We start from the raw sequence: 16461 nt of genomic DNA, 5'->3' as shown, positions 1-16461 counted from the left end.
ACTTGCAATGAAAGATCTCTGAGATTTTTCCATTGATCAAGTTGGGTGTGAGGTTGTTCTGAAACAGTGTTATTCGTCTGCCTTCAATATTTCCAGATTTCTTTATGACATGGGAGACAAATTGGCCCATCCAGTCTATGCCAGCTCACAGAGCAGTACCATTTTCCCTGCAATTGATTCTCTCCTCATTCGTATTAACTCCCACCAGATTCTTCCATTAATCTACACACTAGGGTTGACTTACTGTGGACAATTAACCTAACAGCAACCCACATCTCTTTGGGATGTGGGAAGAAACTGGAGCACCCAGGGGAAACCCACACGATCACAGGAATAGCATTCAAACTCCACACAGACAGCGCTGTAGGTCATGATTGAACCTGCTAGCTGCCTCACTGTGCTGGGCTGCAACAGCTTGCTATACCCTGAGAAAAAGAGAGGGAGAGGGACTGGTAAAAAGGGATAGTTTTACAGCATGATAGTTTCACACTGGAGTCAGGAGAAGAATAAAAATACAGCCCAGAGCAAAAACAAATGCAGGGCTTGATACTGATGCAACAGGCACTTTGGATGCATTACTTGGAGAAGGAATGAAGCAGGTTTAGTCTGCAAATAGTCTTTGTTTTAGCTGAGGGGACAGTCTTTTTCTCAGGTTTGGCTCAATTCACTAAAGCAGCTTAAAGTTGCCCTTTGTTGTCTATTTATTATGGATAGGACCCCTGTAGGTTCAAAATATTTTGCAGCAGTCTCTACATGCCACAAAGCAACAGCAGTTTAGGAGGGGTGAACTTGGTGGCCTAAGAGATCTTTTGGATTAAGGATTGGTCTCAAATGACTTGCACCAAAGTTGCCCCTGTTTTACTGTCATATGTGGAGGGACAGGCGATGAGTGTGTTAATATGGCCTGGGCATCTGCTGGAAACATCTGGCTGCAAAGGTCCCATGGGTGACCTAAAGCCACAGCCACTGACAGCATTCACTGTGATAGGTCAAAGGAGGACCAGGTGGTTGAGGCACTTTGCACTAGAGGAAACCTTAAGGGGAAAGGAAAAGTGTAGGAACTGAGCTTTTCCCACATAAATTTGGACTTGGAAACAAAAGCAGTCACGATATCCAAGTGAGTGCATTTTATAACTTTAGAGCCAGTCTGCCGGGTGCACCTTGTGATTTGATGCATGAATAGGATGTTACCAGTGGTTCTTGCTCCTGAGACTAAAAAAAATCTTTTATTTAACTTACAAATGATCCATATTTCTAATTGCTTCATGTCTTTAGTGTGTGAAAAGATGTTCAGATATGAGCCAGGTGTGATATAGATTGCAAACACAGACAGTTTGAAAATAGAGAGTGATTTTTTTTTTCAGCCTCCCTGCTTAAAATTGTGCAGCTTTGTTTCCTCCACTGTGAAAGGTGGCAGAGCACCAGAGCAGAGAGAAGTTACATCATGTTCTGAATTTTGAAATGTGAATTGATATCATTGGAGCAAATTTCTACAGAGCACAACATAACTCAGCTGGTTAAGAAGGGATGCCTTGCTCAAAGCTGTTGAGTGAGGCTCTGTTTGTCCTTGGGTATTACATTTTGTTAAATGTTACATGATGCCCGCCCTTGATTATGTGCCATGGTTTTTTAAGTTAACAGTTTTTAGAATGGGAATTTTGAGGATAGGGAGAGGGGCTCTTCCAGAGAAACGGAATACCCAGTTGCTTGGCCACATTATGTTCTCATATTTCATTGATGACATGGCCCACTAGTAGAGTAAAGTCCCAATGTGCACCTCTCCCAAATGCACAAACCAAGCGCTTCCAATCCCTAAACCAGTCTCTTGAGGATGACTTCTGATTAGCATCTTAGTGCCAAGGTGATTCCAGGAAGCTGAGCCATTAGATGGGAAGGTATAATTTGGCAGTATTCATTGTTTGCTAGTGTCTCTGATCCCTCACACACCAGAGTCCATCTTGGGTTGATGCTGTTTCTTTACTATATGTCAGTGCCCATTGTTTGGGTTCACCCATGACCACTGTCATAGTACCTGGTGAGCCAATGTGCAGTGTGCTAGTGTCACAGTTTACCAATGTACTGGTATGCTGCTATCCCATCTCCTTGTGTGCATGTGCTTGGTGCTTCAGTGTACCAGTGCCCAGTGTTTGTGATTTCCAGCGTTTTGCTGTGCCAATGCCTGCCATTGTCAGTGAACTGACCAAATCCTTGCAAAGTCTCTGGAGAGATTCCCTGAATATACTTTACTCAAGAACTGAAGTATTATGTGAGGCCGTTTTGGCTTGAAGGGTGGGTTATAAAATCTGAGTCAGTGAATTGAAGGCTCTTTGCCAGGGTGTTGACTTTTGTTTCTATTCACTAGTTACAGAGACTCTAGTCTTCAACAACCCAAAGGGTAACACTCACAAATGAGCTTGATTGCGGATGGGTTGGAATGAAGACTGTTGGAAGGTTGCTGGAACATTGGGGTGACATGACCAGATCAGATCAGCAATTTACTCTTAGCCCACAACAGATTAAGTTCAAGAGGAGCACCAATGTTTTTAGTTGCTCCTCTCACTCCCTTGACCAGGGACCCGCTAATTTTCACTCAATACAGTGTGATAATTGACTTTGGCTCTCTGCTGTTCTGTGCACCCTGTACTGTAGGACTGCAATGGTTCAAGAAGGCAATTTACTCCCACCTCCTCAAGGGCAATTGAGGTTGGGCAATAAATCACAAACAAGAGAAAATCTACAGGTGCTGGAATTCCAAGCATCACACACAAAATGCTGGAGGAACTCAGCAGGCCAGGCAGCATCTATGGAAAGAAGTACAGTGGACGTTTCAGGCCGAGGCCCTTTGGCAACACTGGAGAAAAAAAGACAGGTAGATTTAAAAGGTGGGGAAGGGGAGAGAGAAACACAAGGTGATAGGTGAACCTGGAGGGGGAAGGATGAAGTAAAAAGCTGGGAAGTTGATTGGTGAAAGAGATACAGCGATGGAGAAGGGGAATCTGATAGGAGAGGGCAGAAGGCCATGGAAGAAAGAAAAGGGGGAGGAGCACCAGAGGGAGGTGAAGGGCAGGCAGGGAGATGAGGTGAGAGAGGGAAAAGGGGACGGGGATTGGTGAAGGAAAGGGTGGGGGGGGGGTATTACCGGAAGTTCGAGAAATTGATGTTCATGCCATCAGGTCGGAAGCTACTCAGACAGAATATGGTGTTGTTTCTCCAACCTGAGTGTGGCCTCATTGTCACAGTAGAGGAGGCCACAGATTGACATATCAGAATGGGAAGTAGAATTAAAATGGGTCATTGGGAGATCCTGCCTTTTCTGGCGGATGCCGCATAGGTGTTCAGCAAAACGGTCTCCCAATCTACGTCGGGTCTCACTGATATACAGGAAGCCACATCGGAAGTACCAGACATAGTAGATGACCTCAACAGACTCACAGGTGAAATGTCGCCTCACTTGGAAGGACTTTTTGGGGCCCTGAATGGTAGTGAGGGAGGAGGTATATGGGTAGGTGTAGCACTTGTTCCGCTTGCAAGGACAAGTGCCGGGAGGGAGATCAGTGAGGAGGGATGAATGGACAAGGGAGTCACATAGGGAGCGGTCCTTGCAGAAAAGCAGAAAGTGGGGGGGGGGAGGGAAAGGCGTGCTTGATGGTGGGATCCCACTGGAGCTGGCAGAAGTTGCAGAGAATTATGTGCTGGGCACGGAGGCTGGTGGGGTGATAGGTGAGAACAAGAGGAACCCTATCCCTGGGAGGGTGGTGGGAGAATGGGTTAATAGCAGGTACGTGTAAAATAGAAGAGATGAAGTTTAGGGCAGCATTGATAGTGGAGGAAGGGAAGCCCCTTTCTTTGAAAAAGGAGGATATCTTCATTCTAAAATGAAAAGCCTCAGCCTGAGAGCAGATGCAGCAGAATTGAGAGTAAGGGATGGCGTTTTTACAAGTAACAGGTTAGGAAGAGGTATAGTCCAATTACTGGCTTTGTCAATGATAAACACATCCTGAATAATTAATCTTTTTTTTTAAAAACAGCCTCTGAAAAACAACATTGAAACAACAGCATAAAACCCACTTTTTATACAATGTCAGGCCTTCAGTCTGAAAAATTTGTTCTTTATATAATTCTAAGACAGCTATTCTGGAATCAAAGTGGCAGTGCCAGATTGGCCTGTTGGCAGCTTGCCTGGCATTTTCCAGTGTGGGCGAGGAACTTGCTACCAATCTGTGATTGCCAAGTTTAGGCTGGGTCATGTTCAAGTAATTCTGCAAAATGTTACTCCTCAAGTCTGTACAATAACAAACAGTCGAGCAGGTCCTTTCCTGTTGTACAACTGCATTCTGTCCATTTAGTCCTGACTTGCAAGCAACTTACTATTCAGGAGGTGCTCTGCAAACCAGATGAATCTACTGCTCCGAAGAGGCAATATCCTCTCCTGTACATCACAGCATCAGTGTGCTAAGTGGTGTCTTTCATGGTAGCAACTTCCCTGTACATCACCACATCGGTGTGCTAAACAGTATCTTCCATAACTTTGCTAAAACATTGTGCAACATCTTTTAAACCTGATGAATTATTAACTGTTAATACTGCAATAGGATTAGTTTATGTTAATATGGAGCAAGACTCCATTATTAGTATGTCCTGCAGTGTAGTCTGGTTTTCTTAACGTTCCCTTCCTGTTTATTCAGGACATAACTATGAAGCTGGGCTGTATAGGAAAATGACAGTAAATGGGAATTGTTGACAAAATTCTCTTGCTCGGCAATAATTATTTTGTTTCTCAACTTAATGACCCAAGAATTCCATCAGACCACTTTTGTTCTGTGAGCAATAACTTGCTTTCCTGTTTCTCATCAATGTTTGCTGCACCTTGTGATGGATGTTTTCAGGGTTAGATTATTGGTACTTGGTGGCCAGACAGTAATTGAATGAAGAGCTTCTGAGGTCATGGGCTATGAAAAGTATGCACAAAATGATCTGGGCCATCAGGATCTGCAAATTGCATCTGCCAATTTTCAGATTATCTGCCACTATTTTCAATCTTTACTGGCTTTCAAGCTATATCCACACTTATAAGCCTGTAGAACATTATGTTCCTAATTTATTCTTTCCCTCTTTGGAAAGCTTCAGGATTTGTTAAGTGCTAGAATGATAAGGCACATGTGCTTCAGAATGTTCTTTTAACCCTGACCCTGTTCCATTGTGGATTAAACTGAATGGGCAGCACGTTCATGGACTGTCCTATGAATCTGCCTTGCATGCTGTAGGACGGAATAGCCAGCACAGTGAAACGTTTGAAGAGACAGCCTGGAAATGGGGAACAAGAACTTGTCTACGTTTTGCCATGTTATCTTGTGTTCCAATGCATAATTATTCAAATCAGTAGCCAGTTCTGAACTCAAGCCATCCATTTTTATCAGAGAGGAAGTAAGTTAGTGGTATGATCAGTGGTACAGATCGTAAACAGAATTGCATTTTTATGGTGCCTTTCACAACTTCAGATGTTCCAAAGTGCCACCAAAGTACATTTGAAGGGTGCAGTAAACTCCAAGACACAGGAATGCAAAAGTGACCAGGTAATGTGTTTTTATTGTGATGTTGCTTGAGAGTTAGATATTCGACAGGAGCCCAGGATGAGCTTTCCAGTTCTTTGATTCAAATTTATTTATTTATCACATGTACATTGAAACATACAGTGAAATATGTCATTTACCTGAACAACTAACACACTTAGGGATGTGTTGGGGGCAGCCTGCATGTATTGCCACACATTCTGGCACCAAGTGATGCCATAGACTTTTTTCACATCTATCAGGTAGGCTTAGTTTAACATCTCACCTGAAAGGCAGCATTCCCACAAAAGGCAAGATCCCGCAACAGCTCTACATCTGGTCAATTTTCTTTAGTGATGTTCTTTGAGGGAAGAGTGCTGCCTGGAATACCTAATGAATAATCCTGCCCTCCTTTTTATCAGAATTTTACCATAATTCCCGAATCATTGAAAGATGTTCTTATTGTGTAGTTCAGTCTGAAATGGTCTCTCCTCTATTTGGGACAATCCTAAAACCTGTTTTGCCATTCAATAAGACCAAGGTGGATCTGTGAACTAACTCTAAATACCCCCCTATTTCTTCATATGTCATAGAGTCATTCAAAGCAAACAGGCATACCCAATTCTCCATGCTGTTGTGTAAGTCTCTGCCTCCATCACCATCTCAGAAAGTGTGTTCCAAATTCCAACTACCCTGTGGGTGAAAAAAACACCTTAAACACCGTCCTTATAGTCCTTCTAAACTTTCTACTTCTTAACTTCAACCTATGCCCCTATCTAGAGATCTTTGTGATGGCAAACAGTTTAATACTGTCTGTCTTGTCTATGCTCCATATAATTTTGTACTCCCCTCATAAATGAGACGTTCAATCCCAGGCAATATCCTGGTGAGTCTCCTGGACTCCCTGACCTTGTGTCCCCCTCAATATCTTGTAAATCAGTCAAATCATCCTTTAAACTTCAAAACTGAGAGGAAAGTAGTTTTTGTAATTTTCCCTTGAATTTAAGCTCTGCAGGTCCACTTCTTGTTCTGTGAGTTGGCGCTACTCTCCCTCCAAGGTCAGTATTTCATCCCCAAAGGTGTGGTGCTCACAGTTCTCCCTGAGTTTTTTGTTTCATCTGTAATTGTACAACAAAGCAGAGCCCAGTCAAATACATCACGGCATATGGCTAATACAAGAGGAAATACAGTACTGTGTGTGTGTGTGTATATATAATATATATATATTGCCTAAGACTTTTGTACAGTACTGTGTTTGTCAATGTAGAGTAAAGAATGAGTTTGTAAATCTGGTGGGATGTTGCGAATGTGAGGGTGGAGAACCCTGGGAGGGCTGTGGGACAGGTGGTAGAGGAGGAGTGCCAAGTGCAGGGGTTGGTGTGGGTGCAGACACACCCAGCCCTGAGACTACAGTCAAGGTCATTTGATTCCAAACAATTGGTTTATTGTGCCTCTCTGGTGCCTTCCACTCCCTCCTCTCCCCTCCCCTTTTCCCAACCATGATTCCCCTCTCCCTTCCCCTTTCCACTCTCAGTCCACGATAGAGACCCAGATCAGAATCAGGTTTATCATCACGCACTTATCATGAAATTCGTTTTTTTTTGTGGCAGCAATGCATTGCAATACATAATATTACTAAAGCACTGTGCAGAAGTTTTAGACTCCTGAGCTATATATGTATATGTGTCTAAGACATTTGCACAGTACTGTACTTGTAAAGTGATTGGAGGAATGTATGGGGGTGTGGGGATTGTCAGAGGTAGGCTTTTTACACAGTGGGTGTGTGGTGGTAGAGGCAGATATATTTGGGACATTTAAAAGACTCTTAGCCACATGTTTCTATTTTTCACATGGATCTTAGAAAAACGGAGGGCTATGTGAGCGGGAAGGGTTCTTCTCAGAGTAGGTAAAATGTCGGCACAACATTGTGGGCTGGAAGGCATCCATTATGCTGTCATGTTCTATGTTCTATTATAGTTCTGTCATGTTACAAGCAGACATGAATATGACCATGCTCTGCATCTAAGGGAGGGGTTCACAACAGCCAAGTGTAAACATGGAAACACAAATTAATCTCCTTCTGACTAAATGATTTTAATGTAGTTTCATTTGGAAGGGAATTGGAATGATTAAAATGTGCTAGTCAATGGTGCGATCTTAAAAACACTGCACTGAGACTTTAGAATTGGTATTATGTCTGTAGAGTTCCAAAGGGAATTCAGGACTGGAGGTGACTCCTAGGTGTGTTTTGATTGCCAATATAGGTCAAAAAGGAAATTCTCAGATTTTTCTCTCTTACCCAAATTATTCTGGGCCTTTTATCTAGCTTTGTCTCTCCCAGGAGGTTGCATGACATGACCAGCTGAGTTTTCCCATCATTTTCTGTTATTATGCCTAATAAATGACCTTTAAATTGGCCATGTTGGAACAAACTAGATGGGCTTTAAATAACAACATGGTAGTTTTATGGTCAAAGTTACAGATTTTTATTCCAGATTTATTTAATTACTTAGCAGGATTTGAACTTGCATCTGCAGGTCACTAGGCCAGGCCTCTGGATGCTCGCCCAGCAATATAATCACTGTGCTCCCATAATCAGCTAAAAGAGACTTTTAGTATATTAACAGATGAATGCATTCATCTGACCTCCTACCCAACTGTGTTTTAACTGAGGCTTCGAACTGTTTCATTTTATTTTACTTGTTACTTACTCACTTGAGGGGGACCTGTGGGGAGATCTTTTGCCAAGCATGATGGTGCCAAGTCGACAGTTGTGAGCCAACAATCCATGACGTCTCGCTCCCCATCTCCAGTATCATTGAGGTAAATGGGTGGCTTGGTGCCAGCATTAGCCCCACCCTGTTAGTTAGATTGAAACTATTCCTCTCTCTCCTTTAAGGAGAGAGATACTTAATGTGGAGGCAGTTCAGAGAAAGTTCAGTCAGTTGATTGCTGAGATGAAGGAGTTATGTTATGGATGATTGAGCAGCTTGGATCAATACTCATTGTGATTAGAAGAATGAGACGATGTGGATGATTGCAGGTAGAAGAAATTTTGTTCAATTTAGCATTGGGTTTGGCACAGCCATTGTAGGCTGTTCCTGTGCTGTACTGTTCTATGTAATGAGAGTTGATTTTATTGAGAATTGACATTGTGGATACTGAATCTGTGGGGGTGGAGCTTCAGGAATAAGTGCTATTCATTTAACATAGATAAGGAGAAATTTCTTCTCTTAGATCATGAACTTTAGATCTCTCTAGCCCTGAAAACTCTCAGGTTGGAGTCATTCAGTGGTTTCATGGAAGATTTTTGATCTAAAAGGAGTTCCCAGGGTTATGGGCATACAGACAGGATAGTGAAGCTGTGATCTATTGAATGGCAGAGCAAGCTGAAGAAGAGGTATAGTCAACTCTTGTTCTCTGAATTAAGATAAAACATTTATCCCAAAGAAAATTATTGTTGCAGGTTGTTCAGTCAGAAATATATACTTTAAAGTACAAAATGTAAGCATTGAGGAAAAACTACAAAATGTGCATTTAAAAGTAATAAAGCAAAATACAGACGTGCAATGAAACCATATACTTATATAGTTAAGGAGGAGGAGTTGCAGAGTCTTATAGCCCCAGGGAGACAGGATCTCCTGTGGGGTTCAGTGGTGCATCTCGGTGGAATCAGTCCCTTTCTAAAGGTGCTCCTCTGTTTGTCCAGTATGTCATGAAGGGGGTGAGAGGGATTGTCCATAATGCTCCATAGCCGCTGCAGCATCCTCCTCTCAGACACAACCACCGGGGAATCCAGTTCCACCCCAGAACAGAACCCGCCTTCCTGACGGGCTTATTGATCTTCTTGGCGTTAGCTGCTCTGCCCGACTGGCCCCGTGGAGTAGAATGCTGGCCACCACTGAGTCATGGAACATCTGCAGCACAGTACTGTAGACGTTGAATGACCAGAGCCTCCTCAGGAAGTACAGTCAGCTCTGTCTCTTCTTGTACAGAGACACAGTATTTTTAGTCCAGTCCAATTTATTGTCCAGGTGAGTTCCCAGGTTTTTGTAGTTTCGGGTGACTTGCCCATCTGTTCACTTGATGGAGATGGGAATGCAGGGGTGTTTTCACCTTCCTGAAGTCCACCACCAACTCCTTTGACTTAGTGATATTGAGCTACAGGTGATTCATCCCAAACCACTCAACAAAATTGTCCACCTCTCTTCTGTACTCAGTCTCTTGACTCTGGCTGATACAGCCCACAACTGCTGAATCGTCCAAAAACTTATGCAGGTGGCAGGACTGAGTTATATCTGAAGTCCGAGGTGTAGACAGTGAACAGGACAGTCACCTGGGGTGTCCCTGTGCTGCTAACCACAGTATCTGATACACGGCTCTGCAATCTCATATTCTGTGGCTGTTTGGACAGGTCACCTGTAATCCAGGACACTATTGGAGCATCCATCTGCATCTCCGTGAGCTTACTGCTAGTAAAACAGGTCGCATGGTGTTAAAAGCACTGGAGAAATCAAAGAACATGATTCTCGTAGTGTTGCCTGGCTCACTCAGATGGGTGTAAGCCAATTGAAGCAGAAAGATAATGGCGTCCTCGACTCCAATATGTAGTTGGTAAGCAAACTGCAGGGTGTCCAGTAATGGATTTACAATGGTCTGGAGGTGTGTCAGGAGCAGTCTTTCTAATGACTTCATAACATGTGAGGTCAGTGCCACTGGTCTATAGTCACTAGGCTGGTGGAACATGTCTCCTTGGGTACTGGAACTAGGAAGGATGTTTTCCATAGCACAGGGACCTCCCCAGGCTCAGGCTTAGAGTAAAGATATATTGAAAGTCTGCACTCGACTGAGTAGCACACACCTTGAGTACCTTTGGGTTGATGCCGTCTGGTCCCAGAACCTTGCCTAGGTGAAGTCTGCTGAACTCTCTTCTTACCTGCTCAGCAATGACAGTCCAATATTGCTGAGTGTTTCCAATATTTTCTGTTTTTATTTCAGATTTCCAGTGTTTATATTAATTTGCCGATGATATAACCATTGTTGGTAGAATCTCAGATGGAGATGAGAGGGTGTACAGGAGCGAGATGTTACCAGCTAGTTGAGTGGTGTCGCAGCAACAACCTGGCACTCAATGTCAGTAAGATTAAAGAGCTGATTGTGGACTTCAGAAACGGTAGGATGAGGGAACACGAACCAATCCTCATAAAGGGATCAGAAGTGGAGAGAGTGAGCAATTTCAAGTCTTTGGGTGTCAATGTCATTGAGGATCTAACCTGGTCCCAACATATCGATGCCGCTATAAAGAAAACAAGACAGTGGCTATATTTCATCAGGAGTTTGAAGAGATTTGGTTTGTCACCTGAAACACCGAAAAACATCTACAGATGTACCGTGGAGAGCATTCTGACAGGCTGCATTGCTGTCTCGTATGGGGGTGGGGGGCTACTGCACAGGACTGAAAGAAGCTACAGAAAGTTGTAAAATTAGTCGGCTCCATCATAGATACAAGCCTCCATTATATCCAAGACATCTGTAAGGAATGGTACCTCAGGAAGGCAGCATCCATTATTAAGGACCCCCACCACCCTGGACATGCCCTCTTCACATTGTTACCATCAGGTAGGAGGTACAGAAACTTGAAGGCACACACTTAGCAATTAGGGAACAGCTTCTTCCCCTCTGCCATCCGATTTCTAAATGGACATTCAACCCATGAATACCATCTCACTTTTATTATTTCTGGTCTTGCACTATTCTTCATTCAACTATTTAATATACACATACTTACTGTAATTGATTTTTTCTATATTATTATGTATTGCATTGTACTGCTGCCACTAAGTTAACAAATTTCATGACATATACTAGTGATATGAAACCTGATTCTGAATCTGACATAGATAATATAGTGCAGCATGTAGTACTGATCTCTTTCTTGGCTGTATTTATATGTTGCTCAGTGAGTTACTATCTTTCCTACATCCGAAGTTAAAGACAGAAATTTAGGCACCCACCTCTTGTAATCCAGTTGTGTTTCTCTTGCTCTACTTGAACCCATCCCTTATCTCTTTCAGCACCTGTCTCAGGAGCACTCTACTTGTTTGTCAGGGGATCTCTGTGCTCTTTTGGATCTTAGGGTAGTGGGCTGCTTGGTACATGGAAGGTGGGAAAGGAAAACAAAGACAGTGCAAGGAATAGACTCGTGTTAATGCCTTGAGAGAGATGTCAGTTGTGTGAAGCCAAGTGAGATATAACTCCCTTGAGCTGAGTTCTGATGCCACAGTGATTATTGTGAAATGCAGAAATAAACACCAAGTATCTTAGTTTGCACTGTAAAATGAATAGGGAAAGTGTGTTTTTAATGTCCTTGGGATGTGCTTCAGAGGTGCTATACTGTTCAATGACAATTGACCTCATGCCAATAACATTCATTGAATTTGAGGCAGGTGCTAATGCATATCTCTTTTCTGTTGTACAGCCTGGTAAGGTCGATCCCCCAACTACTCACAGCTTCAAGGAGAAGACATTTAAGAAGAAGAAGCACTGTGTAGTATGCAAACAGCCAATCACATCACAGGGCATCTTATGTCGCGGTAAGTGAAGTCCTGACAAGAGAGTGCAGAATTGCTGCCAAATCATGAAACTTCAAACCATTTTTCCGAGGGGAAGGAGTCAGTGTTAGACTCTGGAACAATGTTCTCACTGGCATCAGTTGTCTTTGGCTGAGATATTAAACAGAGGCCCCATCTGTCCCCTCAGATGGATGCAGTACTATTTTAAAGAAGAGCAGCAGAGTTTTCCTGGTGCCTTGAGATCAGTGTTTATCCCTTAGCCAAAATCATCATGAGCTTATTACTATTTACGGTAGCTTACTGTGCACAAATTAGCTCCCATATATGCCACATTGTAGCAGTGACCTCACTTTATTACATTTTACTAAAAAGAGCTTTGTGGCATTCTGAAAGAGAAGTGAAAGGCCCTCTGGAAAAGAGAGCATTAAAAATATGACACACATTCCTCTGTTCTGTAACTTCCCTCTCAGCCAGGCGTCAATGATGGATGTGGGCCATGGGTTACATGCCTTCCTATGGGCCTGTGCTGGCTCAGAAGTGCACAAATCTTGAACTGATTTGCTTTTTGCGTTTTAAAAAAATTAAAATTTTATTTAATTTAAGGATAAAACACTGGACAGGCCCTTTCAACCCAATGAGCCGCACTACCCAGCAACCCACCAATTTAACCCTAGCCTAATCACAAGACAATTTAACCCTAGCCTAATTAACCTACTAAACAGTGCATCTTTGGAATATGGGAGGAAACCGGAGCACCCAGAGGAATCCTACACATTCACAGGAGGACATAAAAACTCCTTATAATGGCGCCAGAATTAAACTCCCCAAGCTATAATAGCATCGTGCTAACCTCTATGCTATTGTGGTGCTCACAAGTGAACTTTGTTCACTTTTGGTCTTGGACTTGCCAGCAACAGCCTGGCTGGGGTTATGGAAATCATAGGGCAGGTGAAGTGTTGGAATAAGGCTTAGAACCAACAGTTACCATCTTCCTGGGCGTAGCTAGAACAAGAGAGCATAGTTTCAGAGTGAGGAATCAAACTGGAAAGTCAAACCAGCATAGGCCTTGTACTATGAATGGTGGGAGCATAGGGAGTATAATGGAACAGAGGGACGAAGGAGTACAAATGCATTGTTCATTGAAAGTGACATCACAGATTGACAGGTGTATAGAGCACTGGTCTTCATCAGTCAGGAGTTGGAACATTATGTTGCAGTTCCATAAGTTGTTTGTGAGGCTGCACTTGGGATACTGTGTACAGTTTGGTCACCTTGTTATAGGACAGGTGGGGTAAACTGGAAATAATGCAGAAAAGATTTACGCGGATGCTGCCATAACTAGTTGGCCTGAGTTACAGGGAGAGGTTAGTCAGGCTAGGTTTTTATTCCTTGGAGCTAAGGCAAATGAGGGTTGACCATATAGAAGTGTTGAAAATTATGAGAGACTTAGATAAGTTGGATGGTAATGGTCTTTTCCACAGGGTGGAAACACCCAAAACTATGGGGTATAGATTCAGGGTGAGAGAGGAACGATTTAAAAGAAACTTGATAGGCAGCTAAATGTTATCTAAGACTTTGACAATGCAGAGGTACAGTAGAAAGTATTCAGACTGGTTACATCATGGCCTGGTATGAAAACCATGCTTAACCGATGCTTAAGAACAGAAAAGTCATGCATTTATTGCACATTGAATCTCGGTCAGAGAAAGTTGGTGTTTCTTGCCAGTGAGCATCCCAATTGTGTGTTAAAATAACCATAGGATACCCTGATATAATGGTGAGTAAACACCTGCATTGTTCCTTCTTATTTCTTCCCTATTGTTCAATTAAACATCAGAGGAAAAGTATCTTGATACTATAACATTGAAACTGTAGTTGGATTAAAACCTCTATAGATGCGCATTGGAGAGTTTCCTAACTGGTTGCATCATGGCTCAGTATGGAAACACCAATGCCCAGGAATGGAAAAGCCTATAAAAAGTGGTGGACACGGCCCATCACAAGCAAAGCCCTCCCCATCACTGAACACATCTATACAAGGAGCACAGCCACAAGAAAGCCACATCCATCATCAAAGACCCCCACCATCCAGGTCATGCTCTCTTCTTGCTGCTTCCATCGGGAAGGAGGTATAAAAGCCTTAGGTCCCACAACACTACGCTCATGAACAGTTATTATCCTTCAACCATCAGGCTCCTGAACCAGTGTGGATAACTTCCCTCACCTTAGCTCTGAACTGATTCCACAACCAATAGACTGACTTTCAAGGGCTCTACAACTCATGGTCTCAGTATTATTTATTTATTATTAATTTTTATTTGCATAGTTTGTCTTTTCCACAATGGTTGTTTGTCAGTCTTTGTGTGGTAGTTTTTCATTGATTCTATTGTATTTTATTATTCCATTGTGAATCCCTTCAAGAAAATAAATCTCAGAGTAGTATATGGTGATATGTACATACTTTGATTACAAATTTATGTTGAACTTTGAACATTTTCCCTGCAGAGGGTGGTAAGTATATGGAACAAGTTGCCAGAAGAAGCGATTGAGGCTGGTACAGTACAGGCACCTGGATAGGTACATGGAGGGGCGGGGCATAGAAGGATATGAGCTGAGTGCAGGGAATTGGGACTAGCTGGATGGGCACCGTGATCAGCATAGACTCATTGGGCCTAATGACTTGTATCCATGCTGCATTGCTCTGTTACTCTGATTCACCCATTTAAGGCAGAGATGAGAAGAGATTCCTTTTCTGAGGACTATGACTCTTTAATTCTCTACCCCAGAGTGCTGTGAAGGCAGATTTTTGTGTATATTGAGAGGTGAAACTGTACCTAGAATATTGCATTCACTTTTGGTCTCCACATTTTATTATTAGATTAGATTATGAGGACACTCAGTCCTTGTTTATTGTCATTTAGAAATGCTTGCATTAAGAAATGATACAATGTTCCTCCAGAGTGATATCACAAAAAAAAAGGACAAACCAAAGACTAATACTGACAAAACCACATAATTATAACATATAGTTACAGCAGTGCAAAACAATACCATAATTTGATAAAGAGCAGACCATGGGCACAGTAAAAAAAAAGTCTCAAAAGTTCCGAACGACTCTTGATAGTCCTCGATAGCAGGCAGCAAAGGGAGAAACTCTCCCTGCCATAAACCTCCAGACGCCGACAACTTGCCGATGCATTGGAAGCACCAAACCACAGCCGACTCTGAGTCCGTCCGAAAACTTCGAGCCTCCGACCAGCCCCTCTGATGCAGCTTCCCGAGCACCATCCTCTGCCAAGCACTTCGACCCCGCCCCGGTTGCCAAGCAACAAGCAAAGCCGAGGATTTGGGGCCTTCTCCTCCAGAGATTCTGGATCGTGCAGCGGCAGTGAAACAGGCATTTCAGAAGTTTCTTCAGATGTTCCTCCGTGCTCTCACATCTGTCTCCATCAAATCAGGATTGTGCACGGCACCCTACTTGACAGATAACAGATATCATTCACCGGAGTGGCCGCTGCGCCATCTTCTCCTCCTCCTCCTACGAGGAAGTGGTTCAGGTTCATTAGGTCAATTCCCGGAGTGAAGGATTGATGCATAAGGAGAAACTGGGTTTGTACTCATTGCAGTTCAGACTTATCTTATCACCTTATAAGGTGTCTTATTAAACCACATAAGATTTTGAATGGGGTTGTCAGGGTGGATGTTGTGAGGATGTTTCCATGGTGGGGGTATCGAGAACCAGGAAACAGAGTTTCTGAATAAGAAGTTGTCCATTTCAGACAAAGATGAGAAGCAATTTCTTTCCCAGAGGTAGGTGAATCTTTGGAATTCTCTCCTCGCAGAGCTGTAAAGGTGGAGTCATTGAATATATTCAAAGTGGAGACAGAAAAACACTTGAACTGCAAGGAAGATAAAGAATATGTGGAGAGAACAGAGAATGGTATTCATCTGAGTCCTGAAGAAGGGTCTTGGCCTGAAACATAGACTGTTTATTCATTTCCATAGATGCTGCCTGACCTGCTGAGTTCCTCTAGAATTTTGTGTGTGTTGAATGGCATTCAAACCAAGATTGATCAGCCTTGATCTTATTGAATGGTACAGTAGACTGAAAGGGTTAATTAACTAACTTACTCCCAGGGAGCTAGGGCTTTACTCTTTGGAGAGAAGGAGGATGAGAGGAGGCATGATAGAGGTATACAAGATAATAAGAGGAATAGATAGAGTGGATAGCCAGCGCCTCTTCCCCAGGGCACCACTGCTCAATACAAGAGGACATGGCTTTAAGGTAAAGGGTGGGAAGTTCAAGGGGGGATATTAGAGGAAGGTTTTTCACTCAGAGA

General features: G+C 42.9%; 1 protein-coding gene across 6 annotated transcripts in view; it reads left to right on the top strand.

Moving 5' to 3' along the window:
• Positions 1 to 16461, top strand: part of LOC140191925 (tensin-2-like) — a 262781-nt gene that overhangs the window by 110260 nt on the left and 136060 nt on the right. For all 6 annotated transcript variants that reach the window (XM_072249806.1, XM_072249808.1, XM_072249807.1 and 3 more), the window contains one exon: positions 12028 to 12142. In XM_072249806.1, coding sequence (XP_072105907.1) covers positions 12028 to 12142 — 115 coding nt within the window. Of the gene's footprint in view, positions 1 to 12027; positions 12143 to 16461 lie in introns of those variants that run through there.

Source organism: Mobula birostris, chromosome X (assembly GCF_030028105.1).
Source record: "Mobula birostris isolate sMobBir1 chromosome X, sMobBir1.hap1, whole genome shotgun sequence".
In the NCBI taxonomy this organism is placed as follows: domain Eukaryota; kingdom Metazoa; phylum Chordata; class Chondrichthyes; order Myliobatiformes; family Myliobatidae; genus Mobula; species Mobula birostris.
This window is presented reverse-complemented; position numbering and strand designations above follow the sequence as displayed.